The sequence below is a fragment of the Callospermophilus lateralis genome, chromosome 1 (assembly GCF_048772815.1).
Source record: "Callospermophilus lateralis isolate mCalLat2 chromosome 1, mCalLat2.hap1, whole genome shotgun sequence".
In the NCBI taxonomy this organism is placed as follows: domain Eukaryota; kingdom Metazoa; phylum Chordata; class Mammalia; order Rodentia; family Sciuridae; genus Callospermophilus; species Callospermophilus lateralis.
In genome coordinates, this window is record NC_135305.1 from 213,416,144 (window position 1) to 213,442,616 (window position 26,473).

A 26,473-nucleotide genomic window follows, 5' to 3' on the forward strand; every position below is an offset into this window, starting at 1 on the left:
CAGCAATTTGGTACCAGTTATGAAAATTTAAGTGGTGCATACCTAAGGCCCAGCAAACACACTTCTTTTAATCTACATCACATTAAACAATCCCACTTTTACAGAAAGCTCTAAGGTTTGCTGCAGTATGTTTGCAAGAGTGAAAATTTTCATAATATACAAGCAACCATCAATAAAGTATAGCAAAATAAATAGGGTATGTCAGTATAGATTTTAAAAATAGCACATACCTGTCCAGAGTATAGATCATATTTTTTAAAATGTCCAATACAGAAAGTTGAATGGGAAAGGCCAGTCGAAATATAATGCATATGGTTTTATCAAGTTAATACTTACAGTATAATATTGTATCTTTACAGGTGCAAGGTGAGGAGCCTGAGTTTAGGAGAAGTGATTTGAAAATATAACAGTCCCCTTTGGGAATATAAGATTTTTTTTCAATAGTGCATATACTTATTAATATTATTTAGTTGTTACAAGTGTCAGCTTAGAGCTTATAAGGGAGAACAGACATCATATTCACAACAGATGAGATTTCTGCAAGTGAACTCAGATTGGGCCAGGAAGCAATACAAAATTTGGTGTATGCACGGCACACTAGCACAGTTAACAATAAAGACTGCAAAAAATAAGGTGTCTTCTGAGTATTCAAAAGAATAGTCTGGGGCTGGGGATGTGGCTCAAGCGGTAGCGCGCTCGCCTGGTATGCGTGCGGCCCGGGTTCGATCCTCAACACCACATACAAACAAAGATGTTGTGTCCGCCAAAAACTAAAAAATAAATGTTAAAAATTCTCTCTCTCTCTGTCTCTCTCCCTCTCTCACTCTCCTCTCTCACTCTTTCTTTAAAAAAAAAAAAAGAATAGTCTGATTTTTCACAGCAATTACCCATTTTTATTTCAATGTTATTATGTAAAGATAAATACAGAAAACACAATACTAAAATTTGTAACAAACAATTTGGGGGACCAGGTGGCTCTGCAGGACCTATCTTCTCAGACTTTCCAGGTGTGAGTGTTGGGAATGCCAAGTCTTGCCTCTGTTTGGGGACATGGTGCTTTTGGTGGAAAGGAAACAGTAAGACACAAACTTACACAGACACACCTTCTACCTGCCCCGGAGGAGAGTCATGTGTTGGGCTGTTTGACTTCTCCTGTCCCCATCTACTGAAGCCCTGAGTTCTATATTTAATCATGAGCCTTGTTTTCATGTAAGTTACACAAGTAAGTCTAGGGACAGGTAATAAATATATAAGTCTGTTCTGGGGCAAGAAGACCAGGAGAATGATCCTTCCTGCTTGAGCTTCTAATGCACAGTGTCCTACCTTCCTGTCTCAGAAGATGGGAGTCACCCCCAAGGAGATCTTCACCATGATTATTACCCAAACTAAGCAAATATTTGGAGTTCTGAGAAATTCACAGGGAACTGATCAGAGGAAGAAAGCATCCAGACTGAGATTTCCTCCCTGTGGTCAACTTCGTCACGAGTCATATTTAAACAGGAAGCATTCTGAACTCCAACCAGAACCAAATGTCCTCCGTCACTGGGCTGGCTGGTCTTGGCACCATGAGGAGCAGATGTCTAAGACTGCTCCAAGGTAAGTGGAATTGTGACATGTGACAGGCAAGAAAGGGAGCTAGGAGCCACCAGCAAGTCCTTTGCTTCATTTCTGGCTGGTTTTCTCACTGTCCCTTAAGGGAGAGCAGGGAGGGTATTTGTAAAGGATGTCAGCTCTTTTTTTTAAATCATTAAGTTCTCAAAGAAGAAAGTTATTCCTAGAAAATTACTCCCTAGTGCAAACTTTAGCACACGGGGGGGGGGGGGGGGTTCTCATTTATTCCCTGATGCAGCAGGGCTCTCCGGATAAATGAGACCAATGGGGCACTACAGAGAGAGGGGAAGATGGTTATTTTAAGGGCATGGCTCATGCAATTGTGCAGGCTGAGAATCCAGACTCTGCCAGGTAGGTGCAGGATGGATACCAGGGAGGAGGTGGCAGGATGGAGACCAGGGAGGAGGTGGCAGGATGGAGACCAGGGAGGAGGTACAGGATGGAGACCAGGGAGGAGGTGCAGGACGGAGACCAGGGAGGAGGTGCATGATGGAGACCAGGGAGGAGGTGCAGGATGGAGACCAGGGAGGAGCTGATGTTCCATCTCAGGTCCAGAAGCAGTCTGGGCCAGAACTCCGTCCTCCTCAGGGGGCCGGTCTTGGTCTCTTAGGGCCTCCATGGGTTAGATGAGCCCACACAGGAGAGGGGATTCTGCTTTACTTGCAGTCTTCACATTCAGTGGGGTCTCCTCTGGTGAAGGCCTCATGGCAATATTTAGAGCCTGACCAGCTGTCCGGGCAGCGCATTAGATAAATTGACCAGGAAGGAACCACCAATCCCCTAGACTTTATTTTAGGGATTGAGAACCAGACTCTCTTTGACTCCTCGCCTGTCTCTCTGTTGAACAGCAAGATGCTCATGTACCTAAGGCCCCATTGACTTGAGAAGGGTCCCCAGGATGTGCCCTGGGAGGGGGCAGCTGCTGAGAGGCAGGAACAGCAGGAGGAGGCCCCCAGCCTGAGCCCAGCACCTGCCCACAGCACCTTCCTGTTGGGGGGTAATAGGGCACCACAGGGTCCCAGGACAGGCCATGGGGCTGACAGTGGTGGTGGCAGATGTGGCTCTCAGGTGCCCCAGCTACAGCTGCAGTGTGGTGTGTGTCCCCGAGGAATGGGACAGGGCCAGAGCATCTGAGAGACCAGGCAGGGGACCTGAGAGACCAGCTGGCCCTGACCCTCCCTTCCTACGTAAAGGTCAGCAATGGTGGTAAACACCCTGACACACTGGGGTTTGTTCCCATGTGACCCTAGGACGTGGGTGTCATCTTGTCCCCACTCCACAGAAAGGGAAACTGAGGCCGGCAGTGAGGCAGCCTGCCTGTGCTCCAGGGTCTGAACCAGGGCCACCAGGCTCCAGTCCACCACCCACAGGCCAGGAGAGGCACGGCTGGAGCCCAGAGCTTGCCAGGCTCAGCCCCCTTCCCATCCCCCAGACCCTCTGGGAGGTGCCACCTGGGCTCCCTCTGAGGAGTGGACCAGGTCCAAGCCCAGGAGGGTCCTCAGCCCCTGCCCTGCAGTGCATCACCTCCGGCCTCCTCTGCCTGCTGGGCACACTGACCCGCCCTCTCTGTGTCACAGGGCTGCTGTGTGTCCTGCTGAGTCTCTCCAGAGCTGGAGCCCAGGGCTCTCAGGGTGAGTGTGTGGGGAGCAGCGTGTCCACAGCCAGAGCCTGGGAGGGGCCCTGCACCCGCAGCCCAGGGAGGAGAGGCCTGGGCAGGGAGGCTCAGGGCAGCTCCCCACCTCCTGGGACCTCCTCTGGGACCACATTGCCCCCTCCGAGCCTCTGACCAGTCTGTGTCCCCGCAGCCTGTGCCCCCTGGTGCCTTAGCAACTCCTTGGAATGTATCGTGACCCCCGCTTGTCGCTGCAACCTGACTTTGAACTCTTCGTCTGTAGAGATCTTCTCCCACCCCCTGGAGATCTGTCATGGTAAAGATGTTGGGGGAGGGGCCAGAGACTTCGGGTGCCCAGTGCCAGTGGGGGTCATGGGTAATGATCAAGGGCTGAGCCTTTGACCTCAAGGCCATCATCAAAGACAGAAAAGAGAAAGGAAAGAGTAAGATGGCAGAGAGACCAGGGAATTGCATGGCTTCTTGCACAGAGAGGTCCTGGGCCCTAGGATTTGGTCTCAGCCTGCCCTTAGGTCTGCAGAGGATGATGCTGATCTTCTAGTCCAACCCCCAACTTGGCATTGTCCCTGGTGTGCAAACTGGAAATCTCAGCCAGAGGACTGAGATGAACAGAGCAGACTGTGTGGTCTTCAGGAAAGGCTTGCTCCAGGCAAAGCACAGACTCAGCACTGAAGCCCAAGATTCTCTCCAATAGATACTAATTTCATGTCAGACCCCATACCGGAAGGCCAGTAGGGGACAGGAGTCTCTTGACTGAGAGACCACACACCTTTGAAAGGTGACCCTTGGTCCTTTTATGTTGCAGACATCGATGAATGTTTCCAGCCCTCGATGCTGTTCTGTGGATTTTCTTCTTACTGCCAGGGTGAAATAGGGAGAACCTACTGCACGTGCAGCCATGGATTCGATTTCCTTTCTGAATTAAAAAAGTTCACTGAAGAGAATGAGACCTTTTGTCTAGGTAAGGCCCACCCCTCACCCCCACCCACATGCAGTTCAGGACACCGGAGCTGATCTGGGGACAGCACCCAGTTATACCCTCAGCACCTGGACTGTGAGATGGGGCAGTTGTGCGTGCACCCGTCACCAGCACCAGAGGCGGGGAAGTGTCAGGGCACTCTGGGACCAGCTGCTTGGCCCCATCCTGATAGCTCTGCCTGTGACGATGGCCAGGGTGCTTATCAGGAAACCCTGTGGACATGAGAGATGTAATGACATTATGGTTGTTTTCTGTTTAAAAAAAAAAAAAATAGGGCTGGGGTTGTGGCTCAGTGATAGAGCCCTTGCCTTAGCAAGTGTGAGGCACTGGGTCTGATTCTCACAGGACATATAAATGAAGTCCATTGACAACTCAAAAAAAATTAAAAGAACAAACCAGGCACCTTGGCCTGTGCCTGTGTTCTCAGCTACTTTGAGGCTGAGGCGGGAGGATCACTGCAGCCCTGGAGTTCAACCCGGCAGGGGAAACAGAGTGAAGCCCCATTCCAAGGGGGAAAATGTGGCAGGGGGAGAGAAAAAAAAGAATAACCCACAAGAAGGAGCCCCTATCTTCTAAAGCTATAAACAAATGTAGAAGCTGGGGTGCAGCTCCCAGGCAGAGCCCTTGCCTGGCATGAGCAGGGCCCTGGGCCCCCTCCCCAGCACTGCAGAAAATCAAAACCAAAACCAGAGGTAGCTTTGCTCTTGGTTCACTGTGTGACTTCACACAAGTCACCTCACCTCTCTGTGTTTCAGTGTGTCCATCTGCAGAAGGGGAGTCCTGGACTGGGGCGTAGCTCAGTAGTAGACCACCTGTCTATCAGGTGCAAATCCCTGGGTCAGTCCCCAGCACCAGGGAACAAAGTAGGGGAAGGGAGAGTCATAAGGAGGGGAATGAGATCCAAAGGCACTGAGCAGGTCCTGGCTCCCAGAAAGTGCTGTTAGCAATGGCTTCTGAGCTGAACAGGGCCTGGGTCTAGGAGTTGTGCTCACCTGCCCTTAGGTCTGGGGGGTGGAGAGCTTCCAGCCCATGTCCACCTCAGCATTGTCCCCTGGGTCCAGATCCAGGGGTGTCAGCCAGAGTACTAGGACAGAGGTATCCTGTGGCATCCAGGGGCCAAGGCCCTGGCTGACACAGGTGGTGCCCACTCCAGGTCACTGTCCCACCAGCACAGAGAGGGAGGGTGGTGTGAAGGCCAAGGTCAGAGGCAGGGATCAGCTCCCTGGGTCCAAAGCCTGGACTGGCCACCCGTGAGCAGCATGGGATCAGCAAAACCACTTCCTCTCTTGGAGCCCTCCTTGCATCTGCCCCTAGGAGCCTGGAGCCCAGAGATCCCATGAGGTGGTGGCTCTCAGTGGCTCATTACTGGGGAACCCAGGGAGCTGGGGGGAGGCTGAGCCCAGGATGTGGGGAAATGTGGGAGTTGGTGGAAGGTCCCCTGGGGGTGCTGCTGCACCTCATTCCCAGCTGTCCCCATGCGACCCCACCCCACCTCGTCCCCTCCACCTACGGCACACCTCTGCAGCCATTGCTGCCAGCTGGGAACAGGGGAGGGGACTGTGATCGCCCCGTGGGGGCTGGACAGGGGCCCTTAGGGAGCATCAGCCCTGTCCTGGCCCGTCCTGCTGTTGATCCACAGCCCAGATGAGGGGTCCCAGCAGGGCATCCTCAGGTGCAAAAATGGGTCCAGGAGACCAGAAGCCCTCCCTGCCTCATCCTGACCCAGGAATCCTCTGGGCTCCGGGAATCTTTGGCCCCTTTCTGGGACACCCAGGGCCATCTGCCATGAGCTGTCACTCCCTCCTGTCCTGGGTTCTCTGAGGCTGCTGTGTGGCCATTCACCTCAGGCCTCTGTCCTGTGGGTCCCTGTGGCACTCAAAGGGGACCTGCTTCCTGAGCATGTTCCCCTCACGTTTAGAGACCAGGAGAGATAAGATGCCAGGAAACACCCCCAGGCCTCAGCTGGGAGCTGCTTCCAGAAGCTTCCTCATTTCGTGTCTGTGGCCCTCTCTGATAAGGGGGAACTTCCTCCAGGGGTGGGGACAGCAAGACTCCCCGGAGACAAGCTGGGCACCTTGGAAAGGCTGTCAGTGTCCACCCACAGTTCTGAGTGCCACACCAGGAGCTGGGGGATTCCTGGGGACGGTGGAGGGTGCATTTGTGTCACTGTGAGGAAAGGCAGGTGGGACCTGCTGGGCCTGGGCACCTGGGGCTTTTGGTTTTCTAGTTGTTTGTTTGTTTTGGTCCTGGGGGACCTAACCCTGGGGCCTTACCACTAACCACATCCCTGGCCTCCTGAGTCACTGGGATTACAGCCTGTGCCACCTCACCTGCTTGAGCACCTCGCTTTAGTTCTTCTTCTGCTGCTCAGTGGCAGGGTTTTTAAATTGTGATGAAACCTGCATCCATATAATTTATCATTTTAACCACGTTCCAGTATACTACTTCTGTGGCACTGATCCTGTTACACAGGCATCTCAGTCATCCCTCTCTACGAGTGTTTTCTTGTTTTTTTTTCTTTATTTCTTTAACTGAAAAATAAAAATACTGTACATATTCATCATGTACAGAATGATGTTTTGAAACATGTATGCACACTGGGATGGCTAAATGGAGCTGATTAGCATATGCAATGCCTCAGGTGCGGTGTTGATTTGGGGGTAAGAACACTTCAAATCTAATCCCTTGGTGATTTTCAAGAATACAGACCATTGGCCAGACCCAGTGGTGCATACCTGGGATCCAGCAGCTCTGGAGGCTGAGGCAGGAGGATCACAAGTTTCAGGCCAGCCTCAACAACTTAGCAAGGCCCTAAGCAACTTACTGAGACCCTAACTCAAAATAAAAAATAAGCAGGGATGGGATGGGCTGAGGGAGTTCTATTTTTATATCTGAGGACCATCCCCACTGCCTTCCGTCACAGCGGGGCTCACTTTCATTTCCAGCCATGGTGTGTACAGCGTCCTTTGCTCTGACTGCTGGCCACCCGTGTGCCCATCCGGCTTCCCCAACAGCCACCAGCAGGTGTGAGGTGACATTTCATCACAGTTCCTTTCTAGTCCCCTGAGGACTGGCGATGGCGGGGGATTTCTCCTGGGCCTCTGGGCCCTTCTCCTGTTGTCCTTTGAGAAGTGTCTGTTGAGGTCACTTGCCCATTTGCGGATGGGGTGAGCGGGTTTCTTACTGCTGAGTTGCTTGATCAAGCTCCTCATGACACTTTGCATATTGACACCTAATAAGATGCATGGCTTGTGAGTGGTCTCCTGTTCCCTGAGTTGTCCCTCACTCTGTCCAATATTTCCTTTGTTTTTCAAAAGCTGTCAGTTGGCTAGATCCCATTGGTCCATTTGTATTTTGCTGCCTGTGCCTTGGGTCCCGTCCAAACCACCACTGACAGGCCACCGTCCCACAGCTCTCCCTGTGCTCTCCGCTAAGCAGCTGGGCAGCTCCAATCTGACCTTCACTATTTAATCTGAGGTGATTTTTATGTGGTGTGAGGGGAGGGTCTGACGTCCTCCTGGTTGGCATGTCCAGGGCCCCAGACCTTTTACTGAAGAGTCCTTCCCATTGTGCGCTCTTGGCACCTTCATCAACAATCAGCTCTAAATACGTGGGGTTTTCTGGGCTGTCTGTCCTGCTCCGTGGCTGTGTGTCTGTCCCCATACAGAACCACACTGTGTTGTCACTACAGCTTCCCAGTAGATTCTGAAGTCAAGTCATGGGATGTGCCCAGCTTTGCTCTGTTTCTGAGCACCTGGCTTTATCCTCAGGTGTTAATGATGAGTGTCACTCTGGGAAGCCCTTGGCCATGACCTCCCACCCCCACTGCTTAGGCATCAAGGGTGGCCATCACTGCCACCTGCTCCCTGAGCGTAGACCACCTGTAGGATCCCAGTGGTGCAAAGATTCCCACAGGGGAGGGTCCAGGGAATGGCTGGGCCTCCCTCTGCCACTCCAGGAGGGAGAGGAGATGTAGATCCCTTGCCAGACCCCACCATGTCACAGAATCTGAACCCACATGTCCTTGGGCTCTGCTCCAGAGAGCAGAGTGGTCCTGGGACTTCCAGAGCAGCCCAGCCTCAGGAGGTCCACCTGGGGTCTTAGGTCTGTGTGTGTCTCACAGCAGGGTCAGGCTGAGCACCAGGGTCTCTTCCCTGAGAGAAAGCACAACTTTGGGAGGTGAGCCTCTGACCTGTCGTATTGCAGACATCACCAAATGAGGGCCATGAGAGTGCCCCGTGGAAAATCTGCAGACGGCCAGGTCATACAGGGCACAATTGCTGCACGTGCAGCCCAGGCTGTGTGCTCATTTCTGGAGCCAAGAATCCTTTATTAATGAGAGGAGAACAGCTGCAAGGTAGGCCCTTCCCCCACCTCCCCATCATCAGGGTTGAGGTTGCCAGACCCTTTCCTGTGACATCTAGACGGCAGAACCCTGGTTACAGGAGTGGTGCCCTGGTCTGAGGCAGGTGTGCATGTACCTGTCACCCAGCACAGAAGCAGGGTAGCATGAACGTCAGGGGCAGCTCTGTGACTGGCTGCCTGGGTCTAAAACCTGCCTGTGCCACCTGTTATCTGCATGTTATTAGTCAAATCCCTACCTCTCTTTGAACTTGGTCTACCCATCTGTATCATGAAGATGATCATAACAGTGCCTACCCCCTGTGTCTTCCAGGAGGATTATGAAATTTACAGGTGCCTGTAAGAGAGCCTGGCTAAACTGAGGATCAAGGGGACTCTGACCAGACAGGGTCCCCATGGGTGCACATTGTGTCATATGTACAAGCCTGGACCAAAGGGAAAAGGCTTTTTTTTTTTTTTTTTTTTGAATTTTCAAAAAGCTCCTCATCTCCAGGTGGACACAGCCACATCTGATGAATGGAAAGTGGGTTGGTTTTCAGCCCCTGCTTACCATGTGCTTGGGTACCCTGACGCAATGAGCAGCCTGGACAACTGCACTAAGGGTCAGGATCCTCCTAAGTACAAGCCCTCGGCCTCAGATGGTGGCTATTGTTCTTGGGGAGTGTGTAGCTAAGTTAGAAAGAAGCCAGGGCTTGTGGGGTGAGGAAGCAGAGCTCATTCAGGTGGATGGGAAGAGGCAGGGGTGAGCAGGGGTGAGGTGGAAGACACCCCCATCCCCCATGGGCCCCACTGGGAAAGAGCAGACTTCTGGCTTGGAAGACCCTGGAGGTGAAGCCTCAGCTCAGTGAGGGGCTCAGCTGGGCCCTACTCGTTCCCTCCTCACCCTTCAACACAGTGGTCTTTACTGCGACTGAAGATAGGACCACTGGCCTCACAGCCCATGGAGTCAGTGATGGGCAGACCTGGTACCCACTCCCTGGGCTCCTTGCCCCATCTTCTCCAGGCATCTGAGGACTGTGCAAGACACCTGGCTGCCCATCCCTGTTCACTCCTCAAGACTCAGAACTCCCCGCAGAGGGCCACTCTGGACCTTGAGAACACCCTGTTGCCCATCCGTTTTGCATGTACTGCAAGGGGGAGGGATCAAGATAAGGAGCCCACAGGGAGCTCATTCCAGCACCACTCTGTCTTCTCTCCCCTGCTAGAGACTGTCTGGATAAGTCTTGGCCCTCCCAGGGACCACAGGGAATCAGTCACACCTGGAACACTCAGTTTCCCCACAACCACGATGGACCCAGGGACCCAGCGGGGAAATTCAGTAGGTAGGAGACTTGAGGGTAGGACACGGTCCCAGCCAGCACCCGGCCCGGAGAGGACTTGCTCTGGGCCCCATGCTTCTTGGCCACACCCTCACAGCCACGCCCTTCTCCACTGCTTGGCCTCATTCATTTCTCTGCTCTACTCTCTCCATCCTGATTTTGATCTGCACGTGCACATGCTCCTGCACACACCCACACACTTGTGCACTTCTCCTAATGAACCACTGTCCTGTCCTGGCAGTCATGCCTGGCAACGCCCGGTCTCCGCACCGCTACAGCAGGACTGGGCCCCGCTACCCCGGAACTGGGCCCCGCTACCCCGGGACTGGGCACAGCTACACCTGGTCTCTGCCCACTGGAGTCCACAGCCAGGTGAGCCGCCCCAGCCACGATAAGGAGGTGGGAATTCATGGTGCAGCACCCTGTCCACCCCTTGGCCCAAAGCTTTGCACCCACCCGTGACTCCTCATGTCACCTCCCCAGAGACTCTCCCGCTTCACTGACAAAGTCAACAATCTGCACAAGGATGTCAAGCCAGATCAAGCCAAGGACAGCATGCAGGTAAGGGCAGGATCCAGGAGAAGCAGGGGAGACCTCCCACAGAGGGAGGTGGGGCAGCTTCGGTCTGGAGGGAGGGGGACAGCCCAAGCACAGTGGGGTCCTGCTCTGACTGGCCACTCTCCCAGGGCAGGTGGAAGAGGACACTGGGAGCCACACACACTGTTGGACACCCACGTGCACTGTCTGTCCTCTTGCTCTCATCCTGGTCTTTGGGTTTTGTCATCCTTGACAGTCACAAACCAGGGCTGACCTCTGATGAGCAAGGATCACCCAGGGAGTCCCAAACCATGCTCTCTCTATCCCCAACTGGACAGTGTCTGGGTCTGTTCTGTGGGGCTGAGTGGTCAAGCTCCTCATGTGGACCTTCTGGCCTGAGTCCACCTGCTCTGTGCCCCCATCCCTCCAGGGGATCATGCAGGAGGTGGATGAGCTGCTGGAGACCCCTGAGGACCTGGAGACCCTGCCTCCCTCACAGAAGCACTGCGTGGCCACTCACCTGCTGGCAGACCTGGAGAGTTCCCTGACACTCCTGAGCTGGGATCTGCCTGAGGGGAAAGTAACCTTCAATTATTCTGCAGGCACACGTAAGTCCCTGGGTCTGTGCCAGCCCCTGTTCCTAGCCTCATCCTCTTCTGATCCCACTAGAGCTGAGTGGCCACACTGTACCTCAGCGTGACTCACATAAATAATCACAACAGTGAAAAAGGCAGAAAAGCAAAATTAGTTCACATTTACAATATAGTATACATTATGAGCAGAAAATGACAATAAGGGGGGCTGGGGATGTGGCTCAAGCAGTAGCATGCTCACGTGACATGCGTGTGGCCCGGGTACGATCCTCAGCACCACATACAAACAAAGATGTTGTGACCGCCGAAAACTAAAAAAATAAATAAATATTAAAATTCTCTCTCTCTCTTTAAAAAAAAATGACAATAAGGAATTTTAGAGGGGCTGGGTTGTAGCTCAATGGTAGAGCATTTGCCTAAAGGTGTATGTGGTGCTCCTCAGCACCACATACAAATCAATAAAAGCAAAGGTATTGTGTTCATCTACAACTAAAAAAAACAAAACTTTTTTCCTAAGAATTTTAGGTAATGAAATAGAAACAGCTCCCAAAAGCTAATTTACAGTAATATAAACTAATGTTGCTTGATATGTAGGTATTAATTGTCTTATTGTGGTAAAATTCACTTAACAAGTTTCACCAATTAAGTTCACCATTTAAAATCCACCAGTTCAACATTTCATTGGAATCACAAACTGATGCAGCCATCACCTCCATTTCTAAGACAGTTTTCTCCAAAATCAAACGCAGTGCCTCCTCAGCTTTCATCCCTCATTCCTTCCCTCCCCCAACCCTGGTATCCACTCTCCTGCTTGCTGTCTTAATGGAGCTGCCTATTCCACCATTTGGTAAAAAGCAATCATACAAAGTGTGACCTGTCCCTCTAGCTTCTTTCTCCTAGAATAATGCTGTTGAGCACGGCATAGCATCACTCCATCCCTTTTCACGGCTGAATATGATTCCATCCTATGGGTGTTGAGCTGACCCACTCAGCCACTGATGAACATTGGGGTGGGTTCCACCTCTTGGCTATTGTGACTTACTACTAAGAATATTGATGTATATAAGTGTTTGTTTGAATAACTGTTCTCAGTGCTTTGGTGTGTCTGCCATAGACTGGACTTCATAGGTAACATGGTAATTCCATGTGTAGTTTGGGGGGAACCACCAGACTGCTTGCACACTATTTCATAGTACCACCAGCGGGGTGCAAGAGTGGCCTCTCCATGGCCTCAGCTAAACATGTTAACTCGATTAACCTGGTTTTTATCACAGCCATTCTAGTGCATAAGATGTGATGTCTCCTTGTCATTTTGAGTTGCATCTCCCTGTTGACTGTAATGATTCGCATCTTTTCATGTGCCTCTGGGCCATTTGTGTATCTTTTTGGAGAAATGTCTGTTCAGATCCTTTGTGCATCTGTGATTGGGTTGGTCCTTTGGTTGTTGAGTTGTAAGAGCTTTCCATCTACTTTGACAGGAGACCATTATGAGACGTGCAACTTGGAAATGCTTTCTCCATCCTATAGATTATCTTTTCACATCTGTGATAACCATTTCACTTTAATGCCAGATGTTTTGAGTTTTGAGGAAGTCTACTTTATCTACTTTCTCCTTCATGGCTTGTACATTCAGTGTCATATCTAACAATCCATTGCCAAATCCAAGGTCAGAATGATACCACTATATTTTCTCCTATGGGCTTTAGTTCTCAGATTGAGGCCTTTGTTCTATTTTGAGTTAATCTGTGTGTGTGGTGTGAGGTAGGGGTCCACATCCTTCTTTTTCCTTGGATATCCAGTAATCCCTCATCAATCATTGAAGAGACTGTTCTTATGCCCATTGAATAGCCTTGGTCCCCTGGATGAAAACCAATTGACTACAGAGGTTCAGGTTTATTCCTGGGCTCAACTTTCCCTCTGTCTTCATGCCAGTACCACGCTGCTTTGGGCTCTGCTCATTTGCTGTCAGTTCTGAAATCAGGAGTGTGAGTCTTCCGACTTTGTTGCTCTTTTCAGCCATGCTTTAACTACTTGGATCTTTTGCAATGCTGTGTTAGTTTTAAGGTGAGTTTTTCTATTTAAGCAAATTATAATATTAATGGCTGTTGGGACATTGATAGGGATGACATTGACTTTGTAGATGTCTTTGGGGCATGTCATCATCTTACCAATATAGTTTCCCCATCCATGAACACAAGGTGTCCTTCCCTTCATTTGGAGTCTTTAATGCCTTTCAAAACCTTCTGTAGTTCTCTATGTACAAGTCCTGAGTCTCTTAGTTAAATTTATTCCTAATATTTGTTAGAGATTGTTGTGTCCATGTTCATAAGAGATATAGGTCTCTTGTTTTCTTGTGATGCCTTTATCTGTTTTTACATCGGAGTAAGATTAGCCTCAAGGAATTACTAGATGCCTCTTCTGTTGTTTGAAAGAGTTTAGAAAGAATTCATTTTCATTCTTCCCTATATGGTTAGTGAAATTCAGCCATATGAATTGGCGAAAATCTGATCTCACATGTTCATTTAGGAGGTTTTTCATTATTGATTCAATCTCTTTACCCATTATAGGTCTCTTCAAATTTTCCACTTCTTCTTGAGTCACTTTTGGTCGTTTCTGTGTCCCTCAGAATGTGTCCATTTCATCTCAGTTATCTAATATGTTGGTGCACAATTGCTCCTACTGTTACAATTCGTCATAACTTCAGATTTCATATACATGTATGTATGTATGCACACATATGTATCCACAACACACACACACACACACACACACATATATATATATACATATATAATCTGAAATTACAAAGGATTATATACATACATGTATGTGTACACATGTGTGTCTATATATACACATATAAATGTGTGTGGTTTTAGTGAATTGGAAGTTACATATAGATCCTTGTTATATGAGATATAGCCATGTACATATACAATATCTATATACATATCTATATCTATATATATTCCTAACATAAAACTTCTACTTCCCATGACTCATAGAACTGTCCCTGGAGGTGCAGAAGCAAGGAATTTGCAATGTCACCTTGAGTCTGAATCAGGCAAAGATGCAGCTGAACTGGAATCTGGCACAGGAATCTTGTTACACAGGTAACATCTGAGATGGGGAGAAGGTGGGATGTCCACCTTACACCAGTACCATCCTGTTTGGAAGAGGCCTGGGGTGGGAAAAGATGCCAAAAATACAGAATTAAAGACTAAAGGGTGATTTGGGTGGAAAGAGGTCACTAGAAGAGCGTCCAAGTGGGAGGTTCTGGGGAGTGATGAGGCCACATTCTGTTGTGTGCACGTGTGAATGTGGAGCAGCAAGTCCCACTATTATGTATCATTATAATACAACAATTCAAAAAGGGGAGAGGCCATCTAAGGAGTAGGCCCTGGAAGAGACCCTGAGACTCACCCGTGACCTTGTCCTGCAGGCCCTTCTGTGGTGGGCTTGGTCTCCACCCCAGGGATGGGCAAGCTGCTGGCCGAGGCTCCCCTGGTCCTGGAGCCTGAGAAGCAGGTGGCTCCCCATGGGACACATGAGGACGTTCTGCCAAGAGTCTCCTCTGTCCTGCTCTCAGATGTCATCTCAGTCTTTTTGAGCAGCAACAACACCCAGAACCTAAGCTCATCAGTTACCTTCACCTTCTCCCATCCTGTGAGTGTGTGGTGGGGGAGGGTCCATGATGTGGGAAGAGCCCCAGGCCCAGGCACACCCTTGTTGTCCTCTTAACCTTGAGGTTCAGGGGATCTACCCACAGGTGCACCCCACACAGGAAAGCTATCCTTTCCTGGGTCAGCATCTCTGAGCGCAGGAAGACCAGCTCACACCCCTGTCCTGTTACTACAGCTGGTGACACCTGCACCAAGGCAAGAGGTGCTCTGTGTCTTCTGGGACCACAGCCAGAATGGGAGTCACTGGACCACTGCAGGCTGCAGGACAGTGAGCACCGGAGGTGGCAGCACCACCTGCCACTGTACCCACCTCAGCAGCTTTGCCATCCTCATGGTCCATTACCACGTGCAGGTGAGAGGCTGCCTTCAGCATTGATTGCTGCAAAACACACTTATGCAAATGTCGCTGCTGAAGTAAAACCAATCTGTTCCCTCGCGGTTTCTGTGGGTCAGCAACCCAGCACAGGGGGATGAGTTCCTTGTACAGGTTCTGAAAGACTGACAAGATCACATCAGCCAGGGCCGCAGTCTCTCCTGGGTCTTGCAGCCCTCTTCCAGCTCCCTGGTTGCAGGCAGAGTCCAGTTCCCTTCTCTTAGCAGCTGTCAGGGGGGACCACACTCAGTTCCTAAGAGCCACCCACATTTCCTCTCCTATGACCCCTGGTTGGCCTTCTCACAAAACACCAGTGTTCCTATCTGAAAACCAACATGAAAATATCCCTTGTATAGAATCCCTCTAAAGTTTTGAATGTTTTCCCAGGAAGAGTCCAGATCTTTAAAGCAACCACCTGATCACACCAAACCCAGAACAAACTCCCTAACCTAAAAGTCAACAGATGGAGCCCTAAATTCCACCTGCAAAATCCCTCTACAGCAACACCTAGTTTATCAGAGAATTGAATAATTAGAAGAAGGTTTGTGTAACAGCAGGGGGTGGACATACGAAGACCAAGTTAGAATTCTACTTACCACCAGGGTCTGTAAGTCAACCATGGTCGGTTTCAGGTTTACCAAAAAGGAAGGTCTGGTGAAGATGGAGGTCAGAGGGGGTCCGGGGAGTCAGGGAGGATGGCTGGACCGGTTGCTGTTTACCTCCTCCTCTAGCCTCCTTCTGCTTCCCCAGGTTCAGACTCTCAGGTGAGCCCACTTATGGGCATTTACTGTGAGCACCTGTGACCATGAGCATGACAAGGATCTCAGCCAAGAGCTTTTTCTATTTACGGAAATTAGATTTTGTCTTTACATCAGAAGTTCTCAAAATTCAGCACATGTTCATATCACATGTAGGACTGTTTATTTTTAAGTGTTTTCTTAGGAAACAATTTCAATTTTTTAGATACGTTTCAAGAACAAAAATAGAAGAAATAGATCAGATACCTGGTTAAAGGAAGAAAGTTAATGATGATGGTAACTTAAAATTTACACTTTCCCACCTATTTCTCCAAGTCCTCTTAAAACCATGAGGAAATAAAAAGAAAACCCACCACCCATTACTCTTTACCCAGAGGCATCTATTTTGAAAGTTTTGCCTCTGTTTCATTTATCAGGTGTCATTCTTTCCCTCTGCTCCTCCTCTGTCCTGCCTCCTAATTTCCCAATTTTGTCTTTGCACCAGAGTCTCAAATGTAGCATGCACAAATGTCACCTGCAGGGTTTGTACTTTCTTTTTAAACATTTTCTTGGGAAACCATTTCAAATTTACAGATATGTTGCAAAAACCAAATCCACACCAACAACATCTGTGTGCACGTGATCCTAATGCACCTGCTTTGAAATTTTACCTTCATTATTTACCATTTGAATATTTCCCCTCCCTCTTTCGTCTCCTCTCCTCTTTCCCTCAATTACATTGAAATAGAATTGATGGTGGGCTTTTAAATGTCCTCATGGCTTTAAGATGACTTTCAGAAAGAAATGGGGGAAAGGTGAATTTTAAGCTACTGTTATCATTAATTTTATTTTTAACCAAGTATCTAATTCTAACTTCACAGGGACTTGTGGGCAGTAAGGAACAGGCAGAGCTGGACTGAGGCCAGTGGAGTCTGGGATGGGAGGTTAACGCCTGGACACTGAGGTTCAGGTTCTGCCCTGTGGCCTCATGGGACAGGGACAGAGGGACCCTCAGCAAGGGCTTCACACACACTCACTTACATATCAACATACGCCTTACTGTGGCCCAAAGTCAGGAATCCCGGGTCTCCTCCTTGAGTAAGGACTCTACACATCCAGGCCCTTCTAGCCGCTTACCTGCTCCATTCAGAAAACCTTACAGTCCAACCTTCTGAACCTGGAGCCCATCCCCCATCAGCTTCACACCTGAACCCTGTCCCTCTATTCCTGAATCTGCTGCACCAAATGACAGATAGCGGAGGGTTCTTACCCCAGACAGGGCACGTGGCTGTGAAGGCTCCTCTTTCTGTCCCAGGACAACGACCCTGTGCTGGACTTCATCACGTGTGTGGGGCTGGGCGTGTCGCTGCTGTGCCTGGTCCTGGCGGCCCTCACCTTCCTCCTGTGCAGAGCCATCCAGAACACCAGCACCTCCCTGCACCTGCAGCTCTCGCTCTGCCTCCTGCTGGCCCACCTGCTCTTCCTCACGGCCATCGACAGAACCCAGCCCAAGGTACCCAGGTGTCCCTGCCCCACCCGCCCAGGGGTGCTGAACTCAGGAGCCAGGCTGCCCGGGCTCCTAATCAAACAGCCTGGGCCCCGGGGAAGGCCAGAGGGGGTCAATGCCCATTTCATGTTGATGGATTCAATGAGAAAACAAACCCTCTTTACAACCCCATCACCTACATCTCTTGTTGCTTAGCAACAGGGCTTGCATCCTGGGAAATTCCTTCATCAGGGGAGCCTTAGGATGAACTGATGCAAACTCTAGATGGCATCCGTCAATCACCGGACGTGGCTCCTGATTCAAAAAGGAGACACGAAGGAGGCAACTGGGCTGGCGTCACACGGCACCCCGTTTTACAGCAGACACTTTTTACCAAAAGAAAAAGGAGGTTCTACTGAAATTTTAATTTGGTTAATCAAGTCCTTCGTTTTCAGAATTTCTATTAGTTCATTTTTAGAATCTGGCTTTATTGAAATGATCTTCCACTTCCTCTATCTTCTCCAAATTCATTCCTTACATCTTCTTTTAGCTCATTCAACATTGTAACTAGGAACTTTCTAAATTCTTCCCCAACATTTCCTCTGCTATGGTGCCTACAGAGTCAGTTCTTGGAGTGCTGGGGGCTGTGTGGTTTGCTCCCTTGCTCTTTCCTACTGCTTGTAGGTCTGCCCACCTTCTGGGGTGATTATCTTCTCTGCTTTGATTCAAGGAATTACTTAATGAGCTTCTGTCTCTTAAGAGCCCAGGGATGGGAGAATATTCAGCTACTGATACTGTCATTCAATGTGCGCCCTCAGCTGTTCCCAGGATCAGCACCATTTGGAGAGAAGATATTGTGAACTACAGTCAATTCTAAAATAATGTGAAAAACATAGTGTAGTAAGTGCATAAGCCGCCACATGATCATTGGTTGCCATTTGTAAGTAGTAGGTCCTGCCCCTCCTCGTGACCCTGCTGTTCAGTAACCAGCAGCGCAGCAGGTTTGTTCACAAGAGCATCACCACTACTTCATGAGGAACGCTGTAGGGCAGCGCTGGGGGGCTGTGAAGTCACCACTACTGCATGAGAAACACAGAAGGGCAGCGCTGGGAGGCTGTGAGGTTCACCACTAAGGCATGAGGAACTCCACAGGGTAGCGCTGGGAGGCTGTGACGTCACTGGGCAGCAGGCCCTGTCCAGCTCTGCTGTGATCTATGGGAGCACACACGCAGCCCATGAGTGAAGCACCACAGTGCAGCTCCTGGTGCACAGCAGAATCCACCTCCACTGGGCACAGGGGGTGTCCCGGGCCACCCCCAGACCCTGACGCTGCCCCGGGGTCTCTCTCCTCCCCAGGTGCTGTGCGCGGTCACCGCGGGCGCCCTGCACTACCTCTACCTGGCCTCCTTCACCTGGATGCTGCTGGAGGGGCTGTTCCTCTTCCTCACCGCACGGAACCTGACTGTGCTCAGTTCCTCCAGCAGAAACAGGCTCATGAGGAGGCTCATGTTCCCTGTGGGCTACGGGGTCCCAGCCGCCATCGTGGCCGTGTCTGCAGCAGCCAGACCTCACCTGTATGGCACCTCTACTCGGTAAATGCGGACCCCACTTGTCCTTCTCCTCTCGAGCATGTCCACGGCCATCATTTGAACCAAAGTAGCATTTTGAGTATTTCAGAGCTTAAGATGCACAGCAACACTAACTAGTAACCCCTAGGCATCTTTCCTGTGGAAAATTATAGTAAGGATTAATTAACGAAGTCTCTCTCCTAGAAATAGCAAAGAAAAAAATCAAAAGAAAATTTTTCGTTTTCAACTTAACCTACATTTTAACCAAATCCTATAGAATGGCCCAATTCCTCATTTGGGAAAGTAGAGTTTGTTTAAATAATCAAACTAATAGACAAAGATAATCACCAAACTTGTGATTGTGGTTATCTCGGTGACAGGAAGGATCTGCAATCAGAAAGGGACAGTAGTCCTCATCTTCGGTGAAACTTCTTAATTGCTTAAGCTCACATGTCAGTCCTAGGGATTTCATTACAACAGGTTTAAACTTTAATGATGTAGAAAAAAATGACTTACTTACAAAATTAAAAATGAAACATAGTGCCATAGGTAAGATTTACAGGGTGCTTATTTCATGCCAGATGCTTCTCTAGCCACTTTTATATGTATTGACTCAAATAATCCTCACTTCTCTACTTACAAGTAGATGCTGTCATTAGCCTGAGTTCATCAATGAGGAAATAGAAGGACCATTTAGTTAAGTGCCCAAAGGTGGCAAAACTAGCAGGTATCCACACACTCAAGTTTGTTGCAGCACTCTCCACAATAGATGAGGCACGGAATCAGCCCAAGTGCCCCTCACAGATGAATGGAGAAAGAAGAGGTGATGTGTGTGTGTGTGTGTGTGTGTGTGTGTGTGTGTAATGAAATACTATTCAACCTTAAATAAGAAAATGTTTTTTAACATTTGCAGCAACAGGGATAAAAATGAGCCAGGCACCAGAAAGACAAGTACCACATGTTGTCTCACATTTGTGGAAGCTAAAAAATAAATCCACCTGAAAATAGAACAGACTGAATTCAAGAGATCCAGAAGAGTACAGGGCAGTGGCAAGGAAAGCAGAAAAGGGAGGTTGGGTTGAATCAGTGCACACTATGGGCCTGGGTGGAAATACCATGCTGGGCTCTTCTAATACAGACAATTAATATGTTCAGGGCGAATTTCATTTTTAAAATGCTGCATTATGAGTGAACCTTGAAATATCATGCTAAGTGAAAGAATGTAGTCATTAAAGATCACACATTTCATGATTCCATTTTGTGAAATGCCAAGAAGAAAATCGATAAGAGAAAATAGATTCCTGTGGCTGGGGGCAAGGTAAGAGGTGGGAGCAGGAGGGAGGAGCGGCTACTGATGTGGACATGATTCTTTCTGGAGCTGTGAGAATGTTCCACAGTTAGGTTGTGATGATGGCTACAGAGCACTGTTTTATTCAAACAGAAACTGTGCAGTTCATTCTTCTGCATTTTTATTGGTGCTTTATACTTGTACATAATGATGGGATTTGTTGCTACATATTCGTGCATGCACACCACATGACAATGTAACAATGAGTGAATTTTATGGTACATGAACTTCATGTCCATAAATCCATGAAAGAATTGTGGTCATTGGGTAAGTTTAGCAGCAGACAAAAAGCAACTCTATTGAATGGGGCAAGATAAGCCCTTAACACCATGTCAAGTTCACAAGACTCTCAAGCACTGTGACCATGTTCACAGTCCTCTGCCCTGCTCCAGAGCTGACTACCTCAGTAACACCCACCCATCTTCATGTCTCCATTAACATTTGATTTCCTTGGGGAATTCTCCTTAACCATCTTAATCCCACAGAACAAATCTTAATATGCCTCCAGGACTCATCCTCAGAACCTTCCATTTTTGTTTTATTGTTACAATGTGTCTACAGTGTGTGTCCTCCTGGAGGTGAGACTTGGGAGATATACAACCTTGTTTAATTTCTTGGTAACTTCAGAGCCAGATAGAAAGCCTACCACCCAGACACTCAACGTTTGTCGAGGAAAGGAAGGAAGAGATCGAAATAACTGCTCTCTGTCTTCAAGGACCAATGCACTTATTCTCTCTCTTTGTTAATTTTTCATTTGTTCTTTTTAGATATACATGGCAGTAGAGTGTACTGTGACATACCACACATACAGGGAGTCTGGCTTCCCGTCCTTGTGGTTGTGCATGTGTGGAGTGACTCTGGTCGTGGAGTCCTACATGAACACAGCAAAGTGATGTTGTTCTCTCTCTTGCTCAGGTGCTGGCTCAACCCAGAACAGGGGTTTGTGTGGGGCTTCCTTGGACCCGCCTGTGCCATCTCTTGTGTGAGTGATGTCATCAGAGTTCCTTGCTGTCCACATGAGGGTCACTAGAAGAGCAGGATTATAAGGATGGTGATGAGAACAGGACTATCCCTGGATTGTTAGGGGTTGGGTTGGGTTTTCCAAGACTTCTGCATCTACAAATTCTAACGTTATTGTCAAATACTAAAAGCTGCATGGGCTAGAATGGAGAGATAACAGATTTAAATTCTTATTCAATAAAACTTTGCTGTGGGGGATTTGGGTGTAGCTCAAAGGCAGAGAGCTTCCCTGCCATGCACTAGGGTCTGGGTTCCCTCCACAGCACTACAAAAGAGAAAAGAAGATATTCATAAACCTCCCACAGTTTTGGGGGGGTGTTCTTTTTAGTTATACGTGATGGTAGAATCCATTCTGATACAATTACACAAGCATGGAATATACCTTGTCTAGTTAGGAGCCCATTCTCGTGAATGTACATGATGGTGGGATTCACTGCGATGTGGTCATATATGTACACAGGAAAATTATGTCAGATTCATGCTGCTGTCTTTCCTTTGTGGTTTCTTGAAGGTCAATTTGGTTTTCTTCCTGATGACCCTCTGGATTTTGAAGAGCAAGCTGTCCTCCATCAACAGAGATGTGTCCACCCTCCAGAACACGAGGTGAGATGGACCAGGGGACATAGATGACAATGATGCCCAAGAGCAGAGCCATGTGCCTGGGCAGCCCCTCGTGTCCCTTCTTGAGGGCTTAGGGGTGGCCAAGAAATAACAAATGCAGCTGCCCTTCTACGGCTGCTATCTCAGACTCAGGGCTCTGCTGCTGATGCCCCAAAATGCCTCCATCTCTGATCCCAGCTTGTGACTCCCTCAACCTCAGGAGGAATTGGCGTTGGCTAATCAGCAATGCTTGGGCTCTTTTTCAGCTCTTCTACAGCAAAAGTGCCAAGAGCATTGTTGTTCTCCTGACAGTCCCCACATCTCAGGCTGCACTTTCTTGCCCCACCCTCAGCTCAGAATCCTTCCCACCCTATAAGTAACTGTTCCTCCCTGTAGATAAACGCTACTCCAGTTCAGTCCTCCAGGGGGCGGGGTTGATCCTTCACTCAGCATCTTGTGTACAATTCTTGCTCTTTCTTCTGGGTTCCTCTGATTAACCTTTCAAATTTTTGCATATCGCTATTCAGTTGTATTACCACTTGAACAGAGCATACGATTAATGAAAACAGAAATTCTGTCTTCTGTTTGTTTTCTAAGATAGGGCCTCACTATGTTTCCGAGGCTGTGTGATCCTCTTGTCTCAGCCTCCTGAGGAGCTGGGAATACAGGTGTGCACCCCTGCCCCCAGCCTCTCTTTGTGATTTATGTCCAAGCCCTAGCACAGGGCATCCTCAGTAACACTGGTTAATGAAATTTGGGATCTTCAAGGAAAATGAGTTTGGGGAACTAACCTTATGAAATATCGCTCTCCTGGACTCCAAATGGCATTTCTATTGTGGGGTATCACTGAGAGTAAAGATCAGAGTTCAGTCCAAGAAATCGCTTACAGGGGAGAGTAGGTGCATCCATGGGTGGAGAGAACAGCCTGATTTTGTTGTGGGTGCATTATAAGCCTCCATTCTGCCCCAACCTAGGATGCTGACATTTAAAGCAATGGCTCATCTCTTCATCTTGGGCTGCACCTGGTGTCTGGGTGTCCTGCAGGTGGGCTCCCTGGCCCCCATCATGGCCTACCTCTTCACCATCATCAACAGCCTGCAGGGTGTCTTCATCTTCCTGGTGTACTGCCTCCTCAGCCAACAGGTACCCTGCCCAGCTCCCACCCATGGCTCCCCACCCACACCCCTCTCTGTGAGCTGACCCAGAGTGTGGGTTGCCTCTGCAGGTCCAGGAGCAGTACAGGACATGGCTCAAGAGGATCAGGAAACGGACAACTGAACCTGAGTCCTACACTCTGTCTAGCAAGGCTGTGTCTGACACCTCCAGACCCAGCACGGTAGGGTCACTCCCTGCTCCCAGAGCTCACATTCCCTGGTATTGGCAGGATTTCTCTCCTCCTGTCCACAGACCATGTTTCCCCTGCCTCCTGGACTCCACCATCATTGCCTGCCTGTCCACTGACCTTACATGATTCTCTCTCCCTCCCTCCCATCCACCTCCTTCCCGCTTATTATCATTTGTCCCCACCCTTATCTGAGTCTCCTAAAGACCCTGGTGATGACCTTAGGCTCACCTGGACAATCCAGGATGATTTTCTCATCTCAAGATGCTTAACATTCATGATCTCACTGATATGTGAAATGCAAACATTGATCTCATAGAAACAAAGTGTAGAACAGTGGTTCCCAGAGGATGGGGAGGAGGGGGTGGGAAAAGCTTGACCAGTGGGTACTAAGTTACAGTCAGGAGAAAGAAGCTCTGTGGTGTGGCGCACAGTAGGGCCACTAGACCACAAAGTGTGCTGTGCCTTTCCAACAGCTCTGAGGGGCTAGGGGCCACTCAGTGGGTGGGCTCTTGCCTGGTACGTGCAAGGCCCCAGGCTCCATCCCAGCACCAAGTCTCTTTAAATTATAAAGAAAGGATTTTGAGATTTTTTACCACAAATAACTAATGCATGTTGGAGGAGATAGTTATGTTTAATCTGATGTAAACACTCACACTCTAGACAGGCAGGGAAACATCACATTATAACATAAATATCTGCCATCTAAGTAGATTAAATGTAAAATTAGATTTTTTAATCTTTAACATACTCCTTCTTGAGAAGTTCCTTTTCCAGGCCTGGTGACACTCACAGGCTATGGGGGTAGGGTGTGGATGTCTGTGGGGTCATTATTTTGTCTATCACAACAGTTAGATAGGTTGGCTTTCTCTCTCAGGGAGCTGTCAAAATCTGCATCTGGTTGTAGATAAATGAATAGGTTCACCACCCCCTCCCTCCACCACAGCCCTAGGAATGATACACACATTGAGGAAAGGAAACGTCAACTTTTTATCTAGAAAATAGGAAACCATCAGATAGGGAAGGAAGGCTTCTGAAATTCAGATGATCTGATCAGCTGTTTCTACCATCTTGGGCACTGGACTGCGAGGGTCCACTCTGTTGGTGGCCTGATGTCATTTTATCTTCCAGTGTCTCCTTAAACGGGGCATCTCCAGGGTTTCAGTTGCTGGACTCTCTTCCTCTCATTTTGGAATCCCTGCCTTGGCTCATTTCATAAAAACAAAACATTTTGTCTTGTAACCAGTTTTCTGAATAATTTTCTGAAGCACAGCATTCATAAGGCTCCAGTGAATCTGAGAAGGTCCAAAATCAGCAAAATAAAATCTCATGTGGCCTCTTGATCATGCCCTGATAAATCCATTGGGCAAGAAAATTATGTGATTGAAGTGTGTGTGTGTGTGTGTGTGTGTGTGTGTGTGTGTGTGTGTGTCTGTGTCTGTGTCTGTGTTTCTGTGTCTGCGTGTGTGTGTGTGTGTGCATGCAACATCATACCCCATATAAAGGGAGGATTATTATTTGTCAATTGAAATTTTTAAAAATTAGGAGCAGGATTGTTGCTAAGACCCTCCAGTACTCATTCCCCAGGCACAACGGCTTAACAAACTCATTGTGTATTTTTGGGGTGTGTCCCATGAATATACAGAAAATAAAATGTTTTACTATAATAATGGAAATTAACTTACCCATCATCTCACATTCTTGTTTGTACATGTGCAGCTGAAATCTCTTTATCTAACAAATATTTTCTTTCCTTTTTTAAATGGAAGCTGTGAGTTATTTTTCAATAATCTTATGTTATTTTAAAATAATTATCATTCCAGACTGATTAGAAAGATCATGGGAGCTACATCCTCCTTCCCCATGGAAAATCTGAACCGCCATTTATTAGCCATTAGGACAGGACAAAGACTCTGTGCTGTGTGTTTCAAGAAATCCATGGTGCTGGCCATGTGAAGGGATTCTTGGAGGACATGATCAACATTCAATTCCTGCAGAACCTGAAATCTGTCCATGCCCTACATGGTGCTGAGCAAACTCAACATCCAGATGCCATCTGCAGCCCAATTCCTCAGTTTCTCTGTTAAACGTTCTTCTACTGCCCACCCTTCCTATGAGGCCTTGTCCATGCAAAAATTCTAGGAAAAAAACCAGCCTCTCAGGATGCTCACATCAACAACATTCAAAAGGAATAGAACCCGCCTTAAACTTTTTGACAAAAAATAAAATATAAATAGAAAAACAATTATAAAAATAAAGTATTGTGAGCCTACAAGGAAGAGACCTTGCTCTATGTGGGATGTGGGCTTCTGAGGATGTGGAAGATCTTCATAGTCATGTAGTGGCCAAATTGCCAAGAAAATTGATCCCCAGATAATTTCCTGACAGACATGTTAGTAAGTAAGAAGTAAAGAGTAAGAGAGAAGACTGGGAAGACAGGGAGATGGGCCTGGGTCACTTCCTGGGCAGTGAGTACAAACAGCACCTGCAGATATTTGCTAAGAAACTTACAAAAAGGCTATAATTAAGTCAGGACCTATGTGACTCTGGTCCATGCCTCTCCAAAGAAGGAAAAAGGCCCAATGGACATCTTGATTGGACAAAAGGCTTCATGCACAACTCGTGGATACTGCATGAATATACATTGTGACTTTTTCTATTTGTGCTAATTAATGCAAGTAATGGCTTCTTTGTCTTGTAGGGCTTCTACAGAACAAGCAGTTGTCATTTGGTATCAGGATTAATATAGACTTGGAAAATTCCTTGGCAAATTTATTTCCATGTGATTTCCAATACTTTATATGCATTGCAAATAGGTGAGATTTCAAAATTACTGATGATATTTCTGAGTGATGAATTGGGTGAGTCAATTTCTTCATTGATTGGTCCATTATACTTTTTAATTAAAAATTAACCAAGCCTATTGAAAATGTGGCTTTGTCATCATTAATGGGAATTATGCAGACCCAGCTTTTAACATTTCACCTAAATGGTGGTTATTACCAGGACATTTAAAAGTGAAGCACAAAAGTCATTCCTAAGACTCCTGAGATCTGGACGGCTCTGACCAGGTGCAGGGAGTCTCCTAGGTCCACTCAGCTTTGGGGACTGAATTATGTTTCCTGACTGGGATTTCCAGCTGGTTGTGGCAACAAAAGGGAACTAGTGGCACTAAGGAACCCCAGTGTGACCCTCAGCAGAGGAGGGGCCAGCAAGCCAATGCCTCCTAGAGCACTGGGTCCACGCCCCAGGCAGCCAGGGTCCTGAGGTGGCCGTGGACTTCCT

At 48.3% G+C, this 26,473-nt stretch overlaps 1 protein-coding gene across 1 annotated transcript; it reads left to right on the forward strand.

Annotated features, from left to right (window-relative positions):
* Positions 1-1,538: 1,538 nt before the first annotated feature.
* LOC143410323 (adhesion G protein-coupled receptor E2-like) lies at positions 1,539-26,107 on the forward strand. The gene is made up of 18 exons (XM_076871130.2): positions 1,539-1,596; positions 3,189-3,242; positions 3,417-3,539; positions 4,047-4,202; positions 9,788-9,904; positions 10,143-10,273; positions 10,385-10,462; positions 10,869-11,046; positions 14,037-14,144; positions 14,474-14,697; positions 14,890-15,066; positions 17,140-17,337; positions 18,667-18,902; positions 21,142-21,208; positions 21,758-21,849; positions 22,821-22,989; positions 23,072-23,182; positions 25,012-26,107. The coding sequence occupies exons 1-18, from the start codon at positions 1,566-1,568 to the stop codon at positions 25,018-25,020; spliced, it is 2,259 nt and encodes a 752-aa protein (XP_076727245.2). The 5' UTR covers positions 1,539-1,565; the 3' UTR covers positions 25,021-26,107.
* Positions 26,108-26,473: the final 366 nt, after the last annotated feature.